A 20,679-nucleotide genomic window follows, 5' to 3' on the forward strand; every position below is an offset into this window, starting at 1 on the left:
ATATATGACTAAGGTGACATTTTTGGGAAGAGTAAAATGTATGTGTCACCACAAAGGTTAAACAAAGAGGGGAAATTTACTCTAGATAACTTAATAGCGTAGAAAAATATATACACATATGAGGAAGAGGACTTTGAGTAGGCTGAAAAATGTTGCAAAAAGATGGTTACCATTTTATGCCATTCACCTGCCACACATGGTGATTCCCTAATAGCCTTAAAGAGCAACAATGTTCAAATCCGGACATTGTAAGCTATAGCTTTTCAAAAATGGTTTCCTTTCATTGTAATTTCTCAAGGAATAGTTTCAAGCTATGTCATAAAATCTAATATCTAACCAATCCAAATGATTTTCTCATATTAAACAAATCATTTAATATGGCAGAATAAACGAGAACAAGGGTTAGAATATAGACATGTGCTTATGGATCTATCTCAACACGGGGTCAAGGTTAAAGGGGTCCAAATGAGAGATGGTATGTCAAAGAGCAAGGCTAGCTAATGGAGCTTAAAGACCTTGGGGTTAGCTTCATTAAAGACCTCCAAAGGTTAGTGTTAGAAGTCCTTTGACCTTAGGCAAGCTAGGGCTATGTTTGAGGTAGGAACCCGGGCGAGGCTTGAGGTACTTGTTGTGCTTGCTGACTAGGGTGCTTGAGGTGCTTGTCGTGCTTGCTCACTAAGGTGCTTTATGTGCTTGAGGTGCTTTATGACTAAGGTGCTTAAGGTGCTCCATGACTAAGGTGCTTGAGGGGCTAAGGTGTTCTAAAAGTCAACAAGTATCTCTACTCATGAGGGGGTGAGCCTTTATTGTAGGGGCATGAGAGAGAACACACACACCCTCACACAAGTCAAGCCTTGTCTAAAGAAGCAACAAGGACACATGTCAAGTTCCTCTCCATGTTGCCCTCATGGTGTGCCTAAATCCTATTGGTTGGCCTCTCAAGGGGTCCAATGATAATTTAGCTAATTAAATTAATTTTTTATACATTTATCAAGTCCTCTTTCTCAAAGGGGAAAGGGGGACACTTGTCCTAATGCTAGCATGGTTGCTTGATTTACACTATGCATGTGATTGGCTAGGCTTGTAGGGGTCCAATCAACTTCCAGCATGAGCTACGAGGGGGGGGGGGGGGGGGGGGGGTCGACCAAGGAAGTTGGGGGCTTGCTTGCAGGGTATACTCTCTCATAGCATTGTTGTAGTTACTATGTCGTGCATAGACTGTATTGCAATGTGTATGTTTGCTCACAATATAGGTGATCGATATGTGGATTGACTAGCGTGCATTGAAAATCTCATATTGTGCATCATGGTTACTTTCAAATCGAATGGTTTTCAAAATTTAATATAGATTGAAAACAAGAAAAATGTTTCAAAAATTGAACATTTGGTTCTTTTGTCTTCAGTTTTAATTTAAAAGCAATAGAGCAAAATGTGGGCACAAGTGGTACGCAGAAGCCAAAGAGTAAAAAAGCTATTGGCAAAGAGTGGGATTATGTTCACAACATATGCGTCCGATATATGGAGTGGCAATGTAAATTTTGTCACACAACAAATCAGGTGGTGCACCACGTATCAGGGAAGATTGAACAGTCTCACAGATGCACAAGATAGCAACTTCTCGTCCAGTACATTAGACGTCAGAATCCACTAAATCAAACCACAACTAATGCAATAAATTGAACCACAAGGCAAATTTGAAATATCGACACTCAACACGACAAATTTGAAATGACTAAAGATAATTGATTCAATTAGGGGAACCACTTGAAAACAGATAGTACACTTCAATAAAAAATAGAATACCCTGGACAAGACATGTATATCATAAAAATGTTTAGATCAGATAAAATGATGGTGCAAGTTCAACAAGGGGATGTTGGACAGGGTTAGGGTCTGTCTTTAATTGTTCTTTGAAAAAGATCGACACGTTAGAAGCATTTCTTCTTTGTTCCCACTCTTTTAACTTCATCCAACAATCTACCTTAATCCGAATAGCCCTTATAACATCTTCATCCGGGTGGTGAAAAACTTCTTCTGGAAAATAAACTTTTTTGGCTACACTCCAAAAATCTGCCAGCATATCGAGTAGATAGCCCAATGCATAAATGTCACTCGCTTTTGTGTATGCATCTGTGCACCGTGGATCGTATAGTTCTGGAGCAATCCACGGTCGCTTAGCCATCTCGGTATCTCTTGCTCTTTGTGCCTCCAAAACTGTACAGTCCGACTGTGCGCTTGGATGCAGATAATTAATTGTTGCATGCTTAGCTGGCATTCTAAGCATCATCCCCCAATCAATGATGCCGACGCGGGGTTTATTGGCATGAGTAAAGTCTAACATTATGTTGAACGGGTGCAAGTCACTCTGCACTATCCCGACCGAGTGGGGAGCCGCAACGCCATCGATTATGACATGATAAATGGTTGGCATCTGCTTGATTATTGCTTTGATCCGCGCCGTGTTTATCTCTTGTACATGAAGATTTTCTACAGGCAATGACCTCCAGCCGTGTTGTAGCTTGTGTATGTGTCGTCTGAACAATCCGTGAGCGAATGGTAAGTGGCACATCATGTCGCCCACGGTACCCCCATTATAGTATGGGAATATTGTGATCCAAAGAGCTTCGGTAGTAAAGCCAATGCACCTTACAATGGAGGGGTGAAGCGTTTGCATTCCTTGCTCTATCTCTGAAAGCTGTCACTCCCTCCCATGTAACATTTTCCCACATATGTAATGTGGTCTGGAAAAAAAGAGATGCCTTTGATGGTGTACAATGTGCACACACCAAAGGACCCTGCTCCAACCCTCATACCTTCTACCAAGGCTTCATGAGGGATGCCGACAAGATGAGCGCACTTGGCGTTCAAAGCCGTGTGCATGATTGTGCCGATGCCGCTGGTATCGGATCAACCTCCCAAAGCTGCGCATCTTGGGCCATCTTCAATCTCTTGGGTAAGGTTGCTTGGTCCTGCACTTTCACACGCTTCATCTTTACCTTATGTTCTTCCCACAATTTATCCCAGAGCTCTAATTTTAACATGTCGCATGCAGGTGGGATATCTTCCTTTAAGTCTCTGCAACATACTTTCATATTGTCCAACACTATCCTAACCTTGTGGTGGGGGTCAAATTCTCGTATCCCTACTAGAATCAACAACTCGTATTGGCCTTCACCTCGCAGCCTGTAATATGTGTTCTCCCATATAGCACTAGTGAGGTCTTTGATGAAGACATTTCTTTCACTAATCTGTTGCATGCGACCATCTGCACATGATGAGATTGCCAAAATACATTCTTTACAAATGGCACGAATAATACTTTTCTTTTGATCTGGCCTCATATTTGCACTGGACAATAAAAAATAGCATATCAAATATAAATTCATGGTTGCGAATGACACTAACACTCACACTATTTTAGGCAAACCCTTAACCACGACTTTAAGACTTTAAGAAATGTGCAAGAAAATATTGATAAAAATTTGAAAACAATATTCACTTAAAATTGCAATTTGTTACACCTGTAAAATGCAGATCAAACACGTGGTTTATAATAACTTAATTCAGATCAAACAATACATAATAATAGTCTCGCACATTTCAGCATATATTGAATTTTTAACTTATATTTTTCTCCATACGCACATACTAGTTGAAACAAAGCACACACCGACTTAAAGACTTCAAAAACATTTAAAACATTGGAAGTATACAAAATCGTACTAGAAAATTGCAAAGAACGTCTTGCTCTTTAAAAAGATAGAAATAAATATTTAACATGCAATTATGTTCACACACTTTTTACATAGAATTTATGTAAATGTAGCATTCAAAATGGCGATGATAATTGATGCCCTTTGAAAAGATATAAAAGAATATTTAACATGCAAATTGTGTGCAAATTCTTTTTTACAGAGAATTTATGTAAATGAAGCATTAACAATAGCGATGATGCTTGAGGTCCTTTAAAAAGATAAAAAAGAATATTTAACATGCAAATTGTGTGCAAATTCTTTTTTGCATATAATTTATATAAATGGAACATTCAGAATAGCGATGATTGATGAATAAATCATTCTTATGAATATGATTAGCTAGTATATAATTTCATATGGACAGTTAAAAACAACAAAATCAAACAATTCAGACATTTGTATATGAAATAATCTTCACAGTCGCGTTACCGACCAAGTATTTTATATACTTAATACTTAAAAAATTAACTGCACATGCACATACAAATTATATGACGTTCGTATGGCCAAGTTAACGATCTAAACGCCACATGTATGCAAAAACAGATACTTCTAACGAACAACACTCTATTAGCTGCGTTACCGATCGAATGCCGCCTGAATCTAAGGATAAATAATGACTTGAATACGAACATCATATGGCCGCGTTACCGACCGATGTCCATATGTTTTTTGGGAATGGGAAGGGAAGTTGAATTACCACAAGGATACTAGATTCACCACGTTACCGACGTAGTACCCAGACAATAAGCCAATACTTACCACAAGGACACCATCTTTCCCACGTCACTGAGGTGATGCCCCCGTGGTAAGCATTGTTCCGTAGAACAGCTTACGCACACACTCTCATTGTGTGGTAAGGTACCTTCTCAATGCCCTGCAATACGACAAAAGGCACGCTACCACACAACACATACCCAGATCGTGTGCTCAGGTACTCCGCTACTGCCGCGCACTGCGACGTAGAGCACGCTCCCACACGACCCCCTCTCTCCCTCTCTCCTCTCTCCTCTTGATGTACCTGCAAAGGCGGTCAACTCTCTCTCTCTAACTCTCTCTCTCTCTCTCTCTCTCTCTCTCTCTCTCTCTCTCTCTCTCTCTCTCTCTCTCTCTCTCTCTCTCTCTCTCTCTCTAAAGATGAAACAAAGAAATAACACCCAGCGGGCCCGTATATATATAATTTCCTTGCGGGAAAATGGAAAAGCCCGATGGGCCCGCCGAGAATACTGGAAAGCCCGGCGAGAGTTTAGTGGGTTTCCCAGGTTGCCCTTAACAGAATTCTTTGTGATCATGTTTAGTGTAATCATGTAAATGTGTCAATAAGACCTTGTGATCACACAAAATTTGTCGTAATTACGTAAATATTAGATCCCTGCATGCTCCAATTCTTAAGCTTGTCGTCTTCTTCATCATGATTATTATGCTATTATGCTATGCTATGCATGAAGAGTGATGATAAGTGAGGAACTATCTCTTTCTTGTATGTTACTTCTTCTTCCTCTTCCCTATCCTCATTCCCCGCTAGTTCTCTCCAGCTTCGAAGGTGTTTGAGGTCTTGGGATTGAGGCCGGATGGTTTTACAAAGTTTATGTTATGCTCGTGATATATGAAGCTTTTCATCTTCATTGCATCACCTAGGTCACAAGAAACACAAAGATTGTATTGTACCAAGTCTCTCTTGATGGGAGAATCTATAAAGCAAAATCCTACTGGAGGGGGAATAGGCTCCACATAAATCCGGTCCTCAACTATTGTCAAGTTCTCAAACTGTCTCTCTTGCAAAAGTATTGTTCATGCCAAGGTAATTAAGTATAATTTTTATGTTGATATCGCTATGTAAGTTCATCTGTTCTCAAAGTAGTCTCATGAAAATGCTCACTCTAATTCTCTTAATTCCACCATTCTCAACGTTCATAGGCCATTTTCATTACACTGGTATCAGAGCTATTGGTTTCTCTTTTCTTGCTTAAGAAGAGAGGTCCTTAATTTGTCCATGAAAGGTTGGACCTATTCATTGCAATAGGGTAAGTGGGACACGGATCTATTATCTTGGTTGAAAAGAACTTAGTTTGAGGTAAACCGTTGGGAACTATAGTCTTAATAATGCAGCCTCTTGGGGCTTGCCTTTGGCTTAACCATTATTGAGCTACTAGCAAGCTCAACAGGAACCATAATCAACCGAGCAATGTTAGCCCTCTCCGCTAGTCTTTGCAATCAACACTGTCTAAACACGGGTGTGGCTGCTTGAAAACTAATTTTCAAAGGTAAAGAAGAGTAGTGACTAAGGTTTTTGAGGGTACCAAAGCACAAAGTAATTCATACATAAGTTTAATTAGCATGACTGACAATAACCAAGAGAGTAGAATGAATATTGACAACTTTGATTTTGCAGATGAAGGTGCTAATCATGATGCCCCCATGTTTGTCAATTATCTTGTTACTAGGTTGCAACAAGCTATGGGCAACCCTGCTTTGCAAGCCGAAGTTACTCAAAACCTTCGTGCTTATGGGATTTCCCTTCCTCTCCAAGAGGAAAGAGAGCTTAGGAGGCCTATTGATGAGACTCCCAGAAGAAGACTCTCTCCCATAAGAGAGGATGAATCCAAAGAACGAGAAAGAAGCAAATCGTTAAGTTCCTCTGAAGATGTGGCTTCACGAATACGGTGGTCTAGACGATCGCCAACTCCTCCCAAGAGGAAACAGTCAAACCCATAGTCCTTCTCCTTGTCACTCTGAAAGGGAAGAGAGGAAACAAAGAAAGAAAAAGGCAAGAAAGAGGTCACCCTCTTCTCCTTTTTCTTCACCTTCCTCCTCTTCCAACAAAAGCAACGGCTATTCTCCTAGAGAATACAAGAGGAGAGGATATCACAAATCTTACCCTGCATGGTGAAGGTCTCAAAAGCTCAAGAAATTCAAAGAGGGAGGAAAGAGTATCTCTTTTCTCATCTATTATGGCACCTTTGGTGCAACCAACAAAGTATTGGTCCTCATCCAGCAATTTGATGCAGCCTTTGGAGACGAGGGCTTCACAGAGTCCTCCAAGCTACACCATGTAGTTATGCACTTCAAGAAACATGCTTGTCAATGGTGGGCTAGCCTTCGTGGCAATGGCAAAGCCCCAAGACATGGAAAACTCTACGAGTTTCCATCATGAAGCAATTCCTTGCAAGCGATGCAAAGGAAAAAGTGCTTACCGAATGGTGGAGTTTGATGTTGCTCTCCAACGAGTCTATCCACAAATATGTGGACAAGTTTTGGGATTTACATCTCAAGACTATTGTCTTTCAAAAGATAGACTTTGTCGAGCAAAAGCAACAATTCTGTGCGGGATTACCTGAAGAAATGGTTGAGTATGTCAACTCCCAATGGCCTGATTCTATCACCAAAGTAATCCACCACACTATGATTGCTTCACGCATCAATTTTCAACAAGGGGCTAAAAGGAATGCCAAGCCCATGGAAAACAAAGATCAAAATGATGAAAAGGGAAAGAATAATGCCTAAAACTCTTCCCAAGGCAACTGCGACAACAACAACAACAACGGGGGTCTCAGGAGAAGGGAGTTTACAAAGGTACAAATAAACTCTTTCTTGAAGAGCGAGAAGATTTTTGTAAGGACCATAAATGATTTTAAATGTGGGGAGCAGGACATGGCTATCGTTCTTGCCCCAAAAGACATACCTGCAATGAGATTCCTAGAGCTTCTATGATCAAAGCTCCAAAAGAGGATGCTCATTGCAAAGGATCACCTCTCTCTTATGCTTGGGGAAAGGTAAGGGAGCATGATGCCTTCATCCTATTTGAGTCTTGACCCTAGCTCTACTCACAATTTCATATCCACGAAGATGGCCACCAAGTTAGGCATTCAACCTCATGAGATGGGAGATGTAGTTGTAGCCGATGGAGCCTTCAAGGGGCAAGAAGCCGCAGTTACTCCCTTGATTGGGAAATTGAGGCTTCATGTCCAAGGCTATGTTGATAAAGAAGATTTCTTCATTTCTCCTCTCAAGCATGAAGATGTCATTTGAGGGGCACCATGGCTTGACCGTATGGCTATTAATGTAAAGTTCCCTGAAAGAAGGTTGTAGTTCAAGTACAGGGAAAAGAACGTGTACATAGATGCTAATGAGCTTGATTGCACCATACGCCTTGTAAATTCTCCTGCTTTTGACAAATCAATGAAAAGCTCAATTTCTATGTACATGATTTTTGTCGAACGATCTATAAAAATTCCTAATGTTTTATCAAATGAAGATGGTAGGAATCAAGAAGAGTTAGACTTGTCTAATTTTTAAATGGATTCCAAGATGTTTTTATCGATGATATCCCTTTGGACTTACCTCCAAAACCATCAAATTGGGATCCTACCAGGAAGCTCACCGCCTAGCCAACTTATCGAGTTTCCCAAGCTCAATAAGAGGAGATCATGAGGCACAAGTACAAGAATTGGTAGACAAAGGGATGGTGAGGCCTAGCTCCTCTCCCTTTTGTTCTTTAGTCCTTTTAGTGCAAAACAAAGATGGTACATACCGCATGTGTGTAGACTATCGAGCACTAAACCATATCACTATCAAAAACAGATTTCTCGTACCGCGAGTTAAAGATCTGTTTGATAAGCTACAAGGTTTGACCTATTTCACTAGGATTGACTTTAAAAGTGGCTACCATCAAATAAGGATAGTGAATGAAGATATCCTAAAGACCGCGTTACGCACAACGTTTGGTCTTTATGAGTATCTAGCCAATGATTCCTTTTGGCTTGACTAATGCACCAGCCACGTTAAATCGTTGATGGAGAAAATATTTAGACCCTACCACAAATTCACTGGAGTGTTCTTTGATGATATTATCATCTACTCCAAGTCTTTGGAGGAACATAAGCAACATCTCCAAGTGATTTTTCAAGCTTTGAGGGAGAACAAGCTTTTTATCAATCAAAAGAAGAGCGAATTTTTCCTTCAAGAGATTCAATACTTATGTCATATTATCTTTTATGATCGTATCCGCAAGGATCCATCTAAGTTGGAGGTAATAAAAGAATGGCCTAATCCAAGCAATCTACATGAGCTAAGAAGCTTTATTGATATGTGTGCATACTATAGACGCTTCATAGAAAAATTCTCTCAAATAGCAAGGCCATTACATGACTTAACAAAGAAAAATGCTAAGTACTCATGGACTGCTAAAGAGAGAAATGTTTTTGACAAGCTCAAAGAGAAGCTTACCTCTCAACCAGTGCTTATGCTTCCAGATCTCTTAAAGCCATTTGACGTCCAATGTGATGCTTGTGGTGATTGCCTTGGAGTAGTCTTCCTTCAAGATGGGCATGCCATAGCATATGAGAGCCGAAGGCTCAATGCCGATGAACGAGTCTTGTGCATATACGAAAAAGAGCTTTTAGCTGTTCTACATGTCCTAGACACATGGAAGCACTATTTATTGGGGACTCCATTTATTTTGCGAATAGACCACCAAAGTCTCAAGTACTTCATGACGCAAACCAAGCTCTCCGACAAACAAATGAGGTGGGAAAATTTTCTTTTGCAATTTTATTTTCATATTGCTCACATTGTTGGTAAGCAGAATCCAGTGGCCGATGCACTTTCACGATGACCAAGAGTCAATGTGGTGTCTATAGCAACTCACAATGATCTATCTACTATGATAGATGAGTATGCTACTAATCCTAACTTTAAAGACATAATGTCATCCCTTACATTGGGAAAAAAGAAGAACAATTCACCTTGCGGGATGGTTATCTTCTCCATGGCAATAGGCTATGTGACCATAGTAGATAGATCATTGTGAGTTGCTATAGACACCACATTGACTCTTGGTCGTCATGAAAGTGCATCAGCCACTTGCTATTGACCCCGAATTTAAAGACATAATGTCATCCCTTACACTGGGGAAGAAAGAAGAACCATTCTCTTGCAGGATGGTTATCTTCTCCATGGAAATAGGCTATGTGTTACCCACTCCCTTTGTGAAAAAGTCATGTATGAATCCCATGCCCCTCCCTATGTGGGACATAGAGGCATTCAACCTACTCTTTGTGAAGTAGAGACGTACTTCTATTGGCCTACCATGAAAGTAGACATGCCGGAGTATGTTTCAAAATGTTTGGTGTACCAAAAGAACAAGTATGATAGAGGGAAGCAACCTGGATTATTCCATCCATTTCCAATCCCTAATTCACCATGGGAGAGTATATCCATGGATTTTATCTTTGGATTACCCAAGTCTATTCATGGGAATACATAAATATGGACAATAGTTGACAGGTTTAGCAAGTAAGCACACTTTATTCCTATCAAAAAGACTATTAAGGCACACCAAATGGAAGCCCTCTTTATATCTCATATTTTCAAGCACCATGGATTGCCAACATCCATCGTGTCAGATAGAGATCCTAGAATGATGAGTAATTATTGGAAAGGTCTCTTTGAAAATCTAGGTACAAGATTGAGTTTCTCTTCAGCCTATCACCCACAACCGAATGGCCAAAGTGAGATAGTCAATCTTACGATACTCAGTCTACTAAAGAATTATGTTATAGAAGTAGATCAACGCTCACAATGGGAAAAGTACTTACCCCTTGTAGAGTATGCTTACAATAATATTGTCCATACTACTACGGGGAAGGCACCTTTTGAGATCATAGAGGGAAGAGCTAAAAGTCTCTTGCTACTTAAAGTACATGGGAAGATCTTTGTTGCTGTTGACTATAGCTTGTGACCTATAAGAATCTTTCCAAAAGATTAAGGAGGCTATATCCATCTCTCAACAAAGGCAAAAAGCTGTTATCTGCTGATATTCACAAAAAGACCTTGTCAATGCTTACAATGCTACATTAGAGTAATCAAATTTCAATGTTTCTTTTAAATGATCAATTCTTTTATCTTATAAGACTAATTCTCTTTTTATTGTGCAAAAATTTAAATAGTATGCATGCTTAGAATCATGTTTGTGATGACGACGTCTCTCAAACACCAAGTAGAATTTGCCACTCTACTTTGGGAGAATGAAATGGACTCAAGAGCAGACATGCTTGCGGCAACTAAGTCTCCCAAGCCCCAAATGAATTAGTCATCCATCTTGGAATGATGTCGTAGGGTAAAAAGGGATCCTCTACTTGCTAAGAAACATCGACTAATGACTAAGGCTTTATCTCTTCTACCTCATAGTCGAAGACAACTGTGATTTCAAGAGAATGGTAATGTCATAAAATCTAATATCTAGCCAACCCAAATGATTTTCTCATATTAAAATGATCATTTAATGTGGGAGAATAAACAAGAACAAGGGCTAGAATATAGAGATGTGCTTATGGATCTATCTCAATACGGGGCCAATGTTAAAGGGGTCCAAATGAGAGATGGTATGTCAAAGAGCAAGGCTAGCTAATGGAGCTTAAAGACCTTAGGGCTAGCTTCATTAAAGACCTCCAAAGATTAGTGCTAAAAGTCCTTTGACCTTAGGCAAGCTAGGGCTGTGCTTGAGGTGGGAACCCATCCCAAGCTTTAGGTCCTTGTCGTGCTTGTCGACTATGGTGCTTGAGGTGCTTGAAGTGCTTTATGACTAAGGTGCTTAAGGTGCTCCATGACTAAGGTGCTTGAGGGGCTAAGGTGTTCCAAAAGTCAACAAGTATCCTTCCTCGTGAGGGGGCGAGTCCTTATTGTAGGGGCATGAGAGAGAACACACACACCCTCACACAAGTCAAACCTTGTCTGAAGAAGCAACAAGGACACGTGTCAAGTTCCTCTCCATGTTGCCCTCACGGTGTGCCTAAAGCCTATTGGTTGGCCTCTCAAGGGGTCTAGTGATTTATTAGCTAATTAAATTAATTGTTTATGCATTTATCAAGTCCTTTCTCTCAAAGGGGAAAGGTCAATACTTGTCCTAATGCTAGCATGGTTGCTTGATTTACACTATGCATGTGATTGGCTAGGCTTGTAGGGGTCCAATCAAATTCTAGCATGAGCTACAAGGAGGTCGACCAAGGAAGTGGGGGGCTTGCTTGCAGCGTATACTCTCTCCCACACACTCACAACACCCTCATTGTATAAAGTGCAAAGTGCAAGAGCTCCATCTCCTTCTCTAAGCTTGTTGAGAAGTTGAGAGCCTACACCAACACTCTTGGCTATAAAATGCAATTCAACCAAGAGCCATGCTCCAATGCTTAAGCTTGCCATCTTCTTCATCATGATTATTATGCTATAATGCTATGATATGGAAGAAGAGTGATTATAAGTGAGGAAATATCTCTTTCTCACATGTTACTTCTTCCTCCTCTACCCTACCCTCATTCCCCACTAGCTCTCTCCACCTTCGAAGGTGTTTGAGGCCTTGGGACTGAGTCCGGGGATGGTTAATGCTTTTACAAATTTTATGTTATGCTCGTGATGCATGAAGCTTTCCATCTTCATTGCATCACCTAGGTCACAAGGAACACAAAGATTGTCTTGTACCAAGTCTCTCTTGATGGGAGAATCTATAATACAAAAGCCTATTGGAGAGGGGGACCGATCCACATAAATCCGGTTCTCAACTATTGTCAGGTTTTCTAACTCTCTCTCTCTCTCTCTCTCTCTCTCTCTCTCTCTCTCTCTCTCTCTCTCTCTCTCAAAAGTATTGTTAATCCCAAGTTAATTAAGTATCTTGGTTATGTTGCTACCGCTAATTAAGTTCATCTTCTATGTTCTCAAAGTAGTCTCATGATAATGCTCACTCTAATTCTCTTAATTCCGCCATTCTCAAAGTTCATAGGCCATTTTCATTACATGCTAGAAAAAAGAATCCAATAAGAGGTTTGAAAGTAGAGGAATCAGTCCAATAGGGAACCAATTCCTTACCCTTGATTTTCATGGGCAAACACATTAGAGAGATCTTGGGTTTTTAGGACATTCTGAGTTAAATCTCAGCTTATATGAGTGGGAAATAGCACTACCATGGGATATGTGAGCACTAAGTCAACATGCTTGCATAACTTGTATTTCAATAATACAAGGCATTGTAGAAAATCCATGAGTAGTAGAGTTTGTTGGCTTCAAGCAAATTTTGAATAAGATTTGAGGAGATAAGACTTTTTAACTAACCTCGTTAAGATAGATTAAAACATGTCAGTATGTTAGGGCAAAAAATCCAATGTTAGAAGCAACACAATCACTATAATAAAGAAACATTAGGTAATGAATTCAGGATAGAAAGAGCAATTGCTATACTAAAAGGGACAATCATTCTAATCCTTAAACCAATTCATGAATTATGGTTGTGGGAAACATTTCAAGAGCAAGATATCTAATCATAGGATCTAAACACAAGATATCTCATATGGCTCAATTTTAACTATTGGACATGACTAAATAAAACTTGCATGTGTGTCCTTATTAGTGTATCTAGACCTTCTTAAGAGTGTTCATGAAAAACATACCTTCGGTAATTTTCATAAGCTATTATTCCAAAACCTTGTGTTGGAAATAGGGATGTAGGGAAACACACACAGCTTGGAGAAGATGAAGAAGCTCAAGGCACACAACAAAGGTAGTATTACTTATTGTGCAATGGAAATATGAGTTATCCCTAGAGTGTTGTGTGTATATACAATGCATGGTGGGGGAAAAGACCTCCTAGTGAGGGGAAAAATGCACTTGTAGTCCTAAGTGTATTCACACACATCACTACCACTTGTATATGGTAACAAATCCCCTTTAAGAGTGATGCAATGAACAAGAGTTAGCACATAATGTAAATCAAAGTTCCATGCCTTGAGTGCATGATGAATCCACAAAGGGGAGTAAGCCCAAAGCTTTGTGAAAAGCTTCAAAGTTCTCCTGAGGGAATGACTTACTAAACATATCTGCAAGGTTGTCCTTTGTTGGCAAATAAGACAATCTCATCTCTCCTATTGAGAGTCTCTCCCTGACATAGTGATAATGCACCTCAATGTGATTTGTACGAGCATGAAAAACAGGGTTCCTTGCAACTGCCAATCCGCTCTGATTGTCAATGTAGATGATGTTGATAGTGTCTTGGCCAACACCCAAATCATCCATAAAGCCTCTGAACCATACACACTCAACCGTAGCTGTGAAGACTACCTTGTACTCAGTCTCACAATTGGAAGTGGCCACAATAGGCTGCTTTTTGCTCAACCATGATATGCATGAACTACCGAGCATGAAACGAAAACCACTTATGGACACTCACGTGTCAAAACAACTAGCCCAATCTAAGTCCAAAAAAGCATGTAAATCTGGTGGCAATGATCCCCCCTTGGCATAGAACAAGCCAAGATGAAAAGTCCCACTCAAGCAGCAAAAAAACCTCTTGATAGCCTGCCAATGCTTAGACCTTGGGCTATGCATAAGGCTATGCATAAATCTGTTGACCTGTGAGACTGTAAAATGAATATACAGCCTTGTATTGCATACAAATAAGGCATCCGATAGTAGTTTGGTAAAGAGTGACATCGGAAATATCACAAAGATCAACTTCAAACCTGTTTCCATGGGAGTAGCAATGGATTTGTAGTCTTCAAGTCCAAACTTACATAGCAATGTCTCTATGTAACTTGTTTGACACAAGGAAATACCACCATCACATTGCTTAAATTGTATGCCCAAGTAATGATGCAACATCCTTCATCTTGAAAGTAGCATTCAATTCAGCCTTAAATTCAACAGTATGTGTCTCATTCGGTTCAGAGATCAGCAAATCATCAACATAAAGAACGATGATGAGACATATATCACCCTCACATTTTTCATACAAAGTGCTTTCTTTTGGACTAATACGAAAGCCTTGTTTAACCAAATGATGTCAGCCTTCTCATACCAAGCACAAGGAGATTGCTTCAACCCATACAAAGCTTTATTACATTTGCGTACTTTATCTTTCTGCCCTTTAATGACAAAACTGCAAGGTTGTGCTACATAAACTTCTTCAAATATATCACCATTCAAGAAACAATATCTTATTGATGTACATCCCATCCAAAATGAGTTGCCAATGCACATAGAAAACGCACGGTAGTCATACGACAAGTGGGAGCAAAAGTCCCTTCATAATCTGTGCCTTTTTGTTGTGCATAACCTTTTGCAACAAGTCGAGCCTAATAGCAATCAATCTCACCATCCGGTTTATGTTTTTACTTGTAAACCCATTTTATACCAATAGCCTTTCTGCCAGGAGGCAAATCACATAAAGTCCATGTGTCATTTTCTAAAAGTGCATCATATTTTGATTGCATGGTAGCCATCCAATTTTCAAAATTTTGTGCTTCATCAAAAGATAGAGGCTCCTCTACATCACATAAACTAGAAGCAACCAAAGCATAACAATCTGATGCAAAAGATGCATGGCGATAACATGAACGAGTACGACTAGACAAAGGTGCATCCAATTTACTGTCATGCAAAGTATGCACCAGCCAATTTGGTAAACCTCTAGCCTACTCATTATCAACCCTTTCCACATCATGTACATCTGCATCAGCAATAGGCTTATCCATAACATTTTTTGAAACTTCCATAGGGTGTACATTTGCTCCATTCAAATTTACATTCAAATTTCCACCACTAAAAAGAGGCAATAAATTGTCATAAATGTCATGTGAGCTTACATTATTGTCTCTAGTACATGACAACAAAGGGGCTGAACGAAATCTTCGACAAACACAACATCTTGTGAAACCATTATTTGTAGATGGTACAACCTGTAACCTTTGCTTTCAATACTATAACCAACAAAAATGCATTTAGTAGCCTTATCATCCAATTTTTTGCGTTGTGTTTGTGGCATTAAAGCATAATCTAAACAGTCAATAAATGTACATCTGATCAGTAGGAGGCTTTCTATCATGCCATGCTTTTTATGGAGTCATAGACTACAAAGCTTTTGTAGGACACATGTTGAGTACATAAGTAGCACACATAATGTCCTCAAGCCAAAATGAATGTGTTAAAGCTTGACTCTTGACAATACATCGTGCCATCTCTGTAAGCAGCTTATTTTTTATTTCAGCAACACCATTTTGTGGAGGTATATACAACATTGTTCATTGGTGTTTTATCCCATGACTAGCTAGAAATGGATTAAACTCATGAGACATATACTCCCCCCCTCGATCTAATTGGAGGGTGTCCATGATACATTCAGAGACATTTTCAGCCATACTTAGAAATTGTTTGAAGCACATACACACTTCAGACTTAGCTTTAAGCGGATACAGCCATGCATGCCTGGAGTAATCATCAATGAAAGTCACAAAGTAAAAAGGTAATTTCTTAAGCACGGAGTTTGCATGGGTCCACAAACATCACTATGCACAAGCTGCAACTTGCATGTCACCCTAGTTGAACCATCCTTTGAAATTTTGAGCGCTGCATCTTCCCCAAAATACAGCCTTCACAAACATGCTTCACAAGTGCTTCAAGAGGTGGCAAAGAAGCAACCGTATCAAATTTTTGCAAACTCAGCAAACTGGCAAAATTTAGATGCCCAAAATGTGCATGCCAAAGTTTTCCATCTGAGACAGCCTTTAAATCTACACTTGTCATACAAAGTGATCTTATATAGCCCATGATATAATATGCCAAATGCAATATTTCATCACCAATACAAATTCGACAACAAGACCAAGTCTAGCAAGTGCAAATTAAAAAAAAAGTTTCTTCTTGATCCCAAGTACATATAATGCATCAACAAGTGTGAAATAACTACCATTCGTAGTAGCCAACACAATCTTTTCAACTCCCTTGACCGGATAAGAGGCATTGTTGGCACAAGTGATTGAATTCCCATGAGGGACATCCTCAAGAGACGTAAACAAGTCACGGGGATGAGAGGTAATGTGCTTTGTAGAACCATTGTCAAAGTACCACACATGTGAATCTGCAACAACTGACATCCATGCATCATGGACAACAAGATTATAAGTACACTCTACACTAAAAGCCCACTTTGTATCTACATTAGTATCACAATCTTCTTTAATAGAAGACTCTACAATAGTTGCACATGTAGTAGAACTTGCCTTTTTCTTCTTGGCCTCTTTTGCCTTTAATTTAGGACATTGCCTAATCAAGTGATCATTAGCTTTACAATAATGGCAATGCATATTATATTTTCCTTTTCATTGGAATTTTGAGACGAGGTGTTGCCAACAAAAGCATTAGGAACAAGTGATTTGCCACTCGTTGAAGAACCATGAGAAGTAGCAACATTGATGTTACCACCTTTTCTTTGAGCAACAATAAAAGCCTATTCAACTGCACATTGTTTAGCCCTATATTTTTTTGAAAGTAACTTCTACAATAGAAATGTGCATAATGCATAAAACTTGACAGCATCAGGATTTTCTTGGGTCATAAGTCTCCAAGCAAAAGTCTGATAGGAGTATGGCAATGCATCAAGAATATTTTGCACAAGGGAACGGTCTGAAATGACTTCACTTATAGAAGCGAGTTGTTCGTTAATATTCTTAATATCAGGAAGGAAAGTGTCCATGTCATCTCTCCATGCGTAATCTTTGATTCTAGCTCTTTATGCAGCAATGCAATATTAGCCTCATTTGTGACTTACATAAAGACCAGCCAAAATATCCCAAGCCTGTTTAGCTGATTTAACCAAGTGAATATAAGGAGTAATGGTGCACTTCACAGATGATGCAATCAATGCATGAGCATGTGCATCTCTAACATCCCAACAAGCCTGCTCAGTTGTAGGCAAAACAACTCTAGTAGCAACATCCTCAACATCGCATGTATCCAGAGAACTAGGACATACATCAATGCCCTACACGACATTCCAAATGCCCTTCGGCACAATAACATGTTGCATCATGTAAGCCCACATTGGGTAATTGTCCCCATCCAATTTATCCTCAGCAAAGCAAACATCTTGAACGCATCTGTGTTCTTGTCAAAGAGGAGTGTTCTTGCCTGCACTTGATGTGAAAACTGCCCGAAAAGAGGAGAACCAAAGCAAGACCAATACATGCTATGTAGCACAACCTCTAGAAGATTGTAAGGGACTTGTTATGCACAAAACTGTTGAAATTAGGGTTGCAAGAAAACACACACAGCTTGGAGAAGACGAAGGAAGCTCAAGGCACACAATAGAGAGTGTATTACTTAGTGTGCAATGGAAAGATACATAGTCCTAGAGTGATGGACATATGTACAATGCACATGGGGAAAAACCTCCTAGAGAGGGAAAAAATGCCCCGACGGTCCTAAGTGTGTTCAAACACATCACTACCACATGTATATGGTAAAAAATCCCCCCTGGGAGTGATGCGGTGAATGAGAGTTGGCACATAGATTATAGGGAAGTGCCATGCCATGAGGACATGATCAAGCCACAAAGGGGAGTAAGCCCAAAGCTTTGTGGAAATCTTTGAACTTCTCACAAGACAATGCCTTTGTGAAAAGATCTGCAAGGTTGTCCTGTGCTAGCACATAAACCAAGTTGATCTTTGCTACAGAGAGCCTCTCCCTAACATAGTGGTAATGCACCTCAATGTGCTTTGTGCGAGTATGAAAAACTGGGTTCCTTGCAACTACCAATGTGCTCTGATTGTGAGTGTAGATGGTGTTGACAGTGTCCTGTCCAACACCCAAATCAACCACAAAGCGTCATAGCCATACACACTAAATAGTAGTTGTGAAGACTGCCCTGTACTCAATCTCATAACTAGAAGTGGCCACATTAGGTTGCTTCTTACTCAACCATGAGATACATGAACTGTCAAGCATAAAACAAAAACCACATGTGGACACTCATGTGTCAAAACAACCAACCCAATTTGAGTCTAAAAAATCATGTAAATCTGGCTGCAATGATCCCCCCTTGGGATAAAATAAGACATTATGTAAAGTGCCACTCAAGTAGCAAAAAATCCTCTTGCCAACCTACCAATGCTTAGACCCTAGGCTATGCATGACTCTACTGACCTGTGAGACTGCAAACTGAATATCTAGCCTCATGTTGCATACATAAATAAGGCAACCAATAGCAGTTTGGTAAAGAGTGACATCGGTAGGATCACCAGCATCATAAAGGCTCAATTTCAAACATGTTTCCATGGGAGTGGCAATAGCTTTGCAATTCTCAAGTGCAAACTTTCATAGCAATGTCTTTATGTAACATTGAAATCAGCCTTAAGTTCAGCAATATGTCTCTCATTTGGCCCAAGGATCATCAAATCATTCACAAAGAGAACGGAAATGAGAAGTACATCACCCTCATGCTTTACATACAATGTGATTTTTGTTAGACTGTTACAAAAGCCTCATTTGATCAAATGAGTATGAGCCTTCTCATACCAAGCACGAGGAGATTCCTTCAACCCATACATAGATTTCTTATATTTGCATACTTTATCTTCCTGCAAATTAATGACAAATCCGTGAGGTTGCGTTACATAAAATTCCTCAAATATGTCACCATTCAAGAAAGTTGTAACAATGTCTGACTGATGTACATCCCAACCAAAATGAGCCACTAATGTACATAGAAAATGTAGTAGTCATATGACAAGTGGGAGCAAAAGTCTCTTTATAATCTATGTCTTTTTGTTGTGCATAACCCTTTGCAACAAGTCAAGCCTTATAGCGATCAATCTCACCATCGGGCTTGCATTTCAACTTGTAAACCCACTTTGTACCAATGCCATTTTGCCATGGGCCAAATCATGCAAAGTCCATGTGTCATTTTCTATAAGTGCATCATATTCTGATTGCATGGAAGCCATCGAATTTTTTTAATTTTGTGCTTCATCAAAAAAGGTTCCTCAACATCACATAAGCTAGACACAACCAAAGCATAACAATCTGATGCATAAGATGCATGGCAAGAATGTGAACAAGTACGACTATACAAAGGTGCATCCAATTTACTATCACGCAAAGTATGTACCAGCCATTTTGGCATACCCCTAGCCTGATCATTCTCATCCCTTTCCTCATCAAGTGCATCATGTATAACTGCATCAGAATAGGATGATCTGTAACATTTTCAAAAACCTCCATAGGATGTACATTGGAATTTACATTCGAACTTCCACCACTAAAAAGAGGCAGCAAGGGTTGAACAGAATCTTCCACAAACACAACATTCCGTGGGACCAAGATACGCTTTGTTTGGAATGATCCTATAACCTTTGCTTTCACCACTACAACCAACAAAAATGCATTTGACAACCTTACCATCCAATTTTGTGCGCTTCGTTTGTGACACTAAAGCATAAGCCAAACAACCAAAAACGCGCATGTGCTCAACAGAAGGCTTTCTATCATGCCATGCTTTATAAGGAGTCATAGATTGTAAAGCTTTTACAGGACACCTGTTAAGTATATAAGTGGCACACATAATAGCCTCAAGCCAAAATGAATGTGGTAAAGCTTGACTCTTGACTATACATCGTGCCATCTCTGTAAGCGACCTATTTTCCATAAGAGACCTATTTTCCCTCTCATCAACACCATTTTGCTAAGGTGTACACGGCACTGTACATTGTTGTTTTATCCCACGACTAGATAGAAATGCATTAAACTCATGATACATATACTCCCCCCCCTTGATCGGAACGGAAGGTGTCCATAGTACATTTTGAGACATTTTCAGCCATAGCCAGAAATTGCTTCAAGCACAAACACTTTGAACTTTGCCTTAAGCAGATACACCCATGCATGCCTAGAGTAATCATCAATGAAATTCATGAAGTAAAGGTAATTGTCCAAGGACGGAGTTTGCATGGGTCCACAAACATCACTTTACAAAGGTGCAACCTGCATCATGTAGCCCTAATTGAACCATCCTTTGAAATTTCAAGCGTTGAATCTTTCCCAAAATATAGCCTTCACAAACATGCTTCACAAGTTCTTCAAGAGGTGGCAAAGAAGCAACCATATCATATTT

At 39.7% G+C, this 20,679-nt stretch overlaps 1 protein-coding gene across 1 annotated transcript in view; it reads right to left on the reverse strand.

Annotated features, from left to right (window-relative positions):
• Positions 1-1,834: 1,834 nt before the first annotated feature.
• LOC147447854 (uncharacterized) overlaps positions 1,835-20,679 on the reverse strand; it is a 52,767-nt gene continuing 33,922 nt past the window's right edge. Inside the window, exon 2 of the mRNA XM_086523691.1 lies at positions 1,835-2,487. Within this exon, the coding sequence (XP_086379817.1) occupies positions 1,835-2,487 (653 nt within the window). The remainder of the gene's footprint in view (positions 2,488-20,679) is intronic.

Source organism: Adiantum capillus-veneris, chromosome 11 (assembly GCF_014529385.1).
Source record: "Adiantum capillus-veneris isolate H3 chromosome 11, ASM1452938v2, whole genome shotgun sequence".
Classification (NCBI taxonomy): Eukaryota; Viridiplantae; Streptophyta; class Polypodiopsida; order Polypodiales; family Pteridaceae; genus Adiantum; species Adiantum capillus-veneris.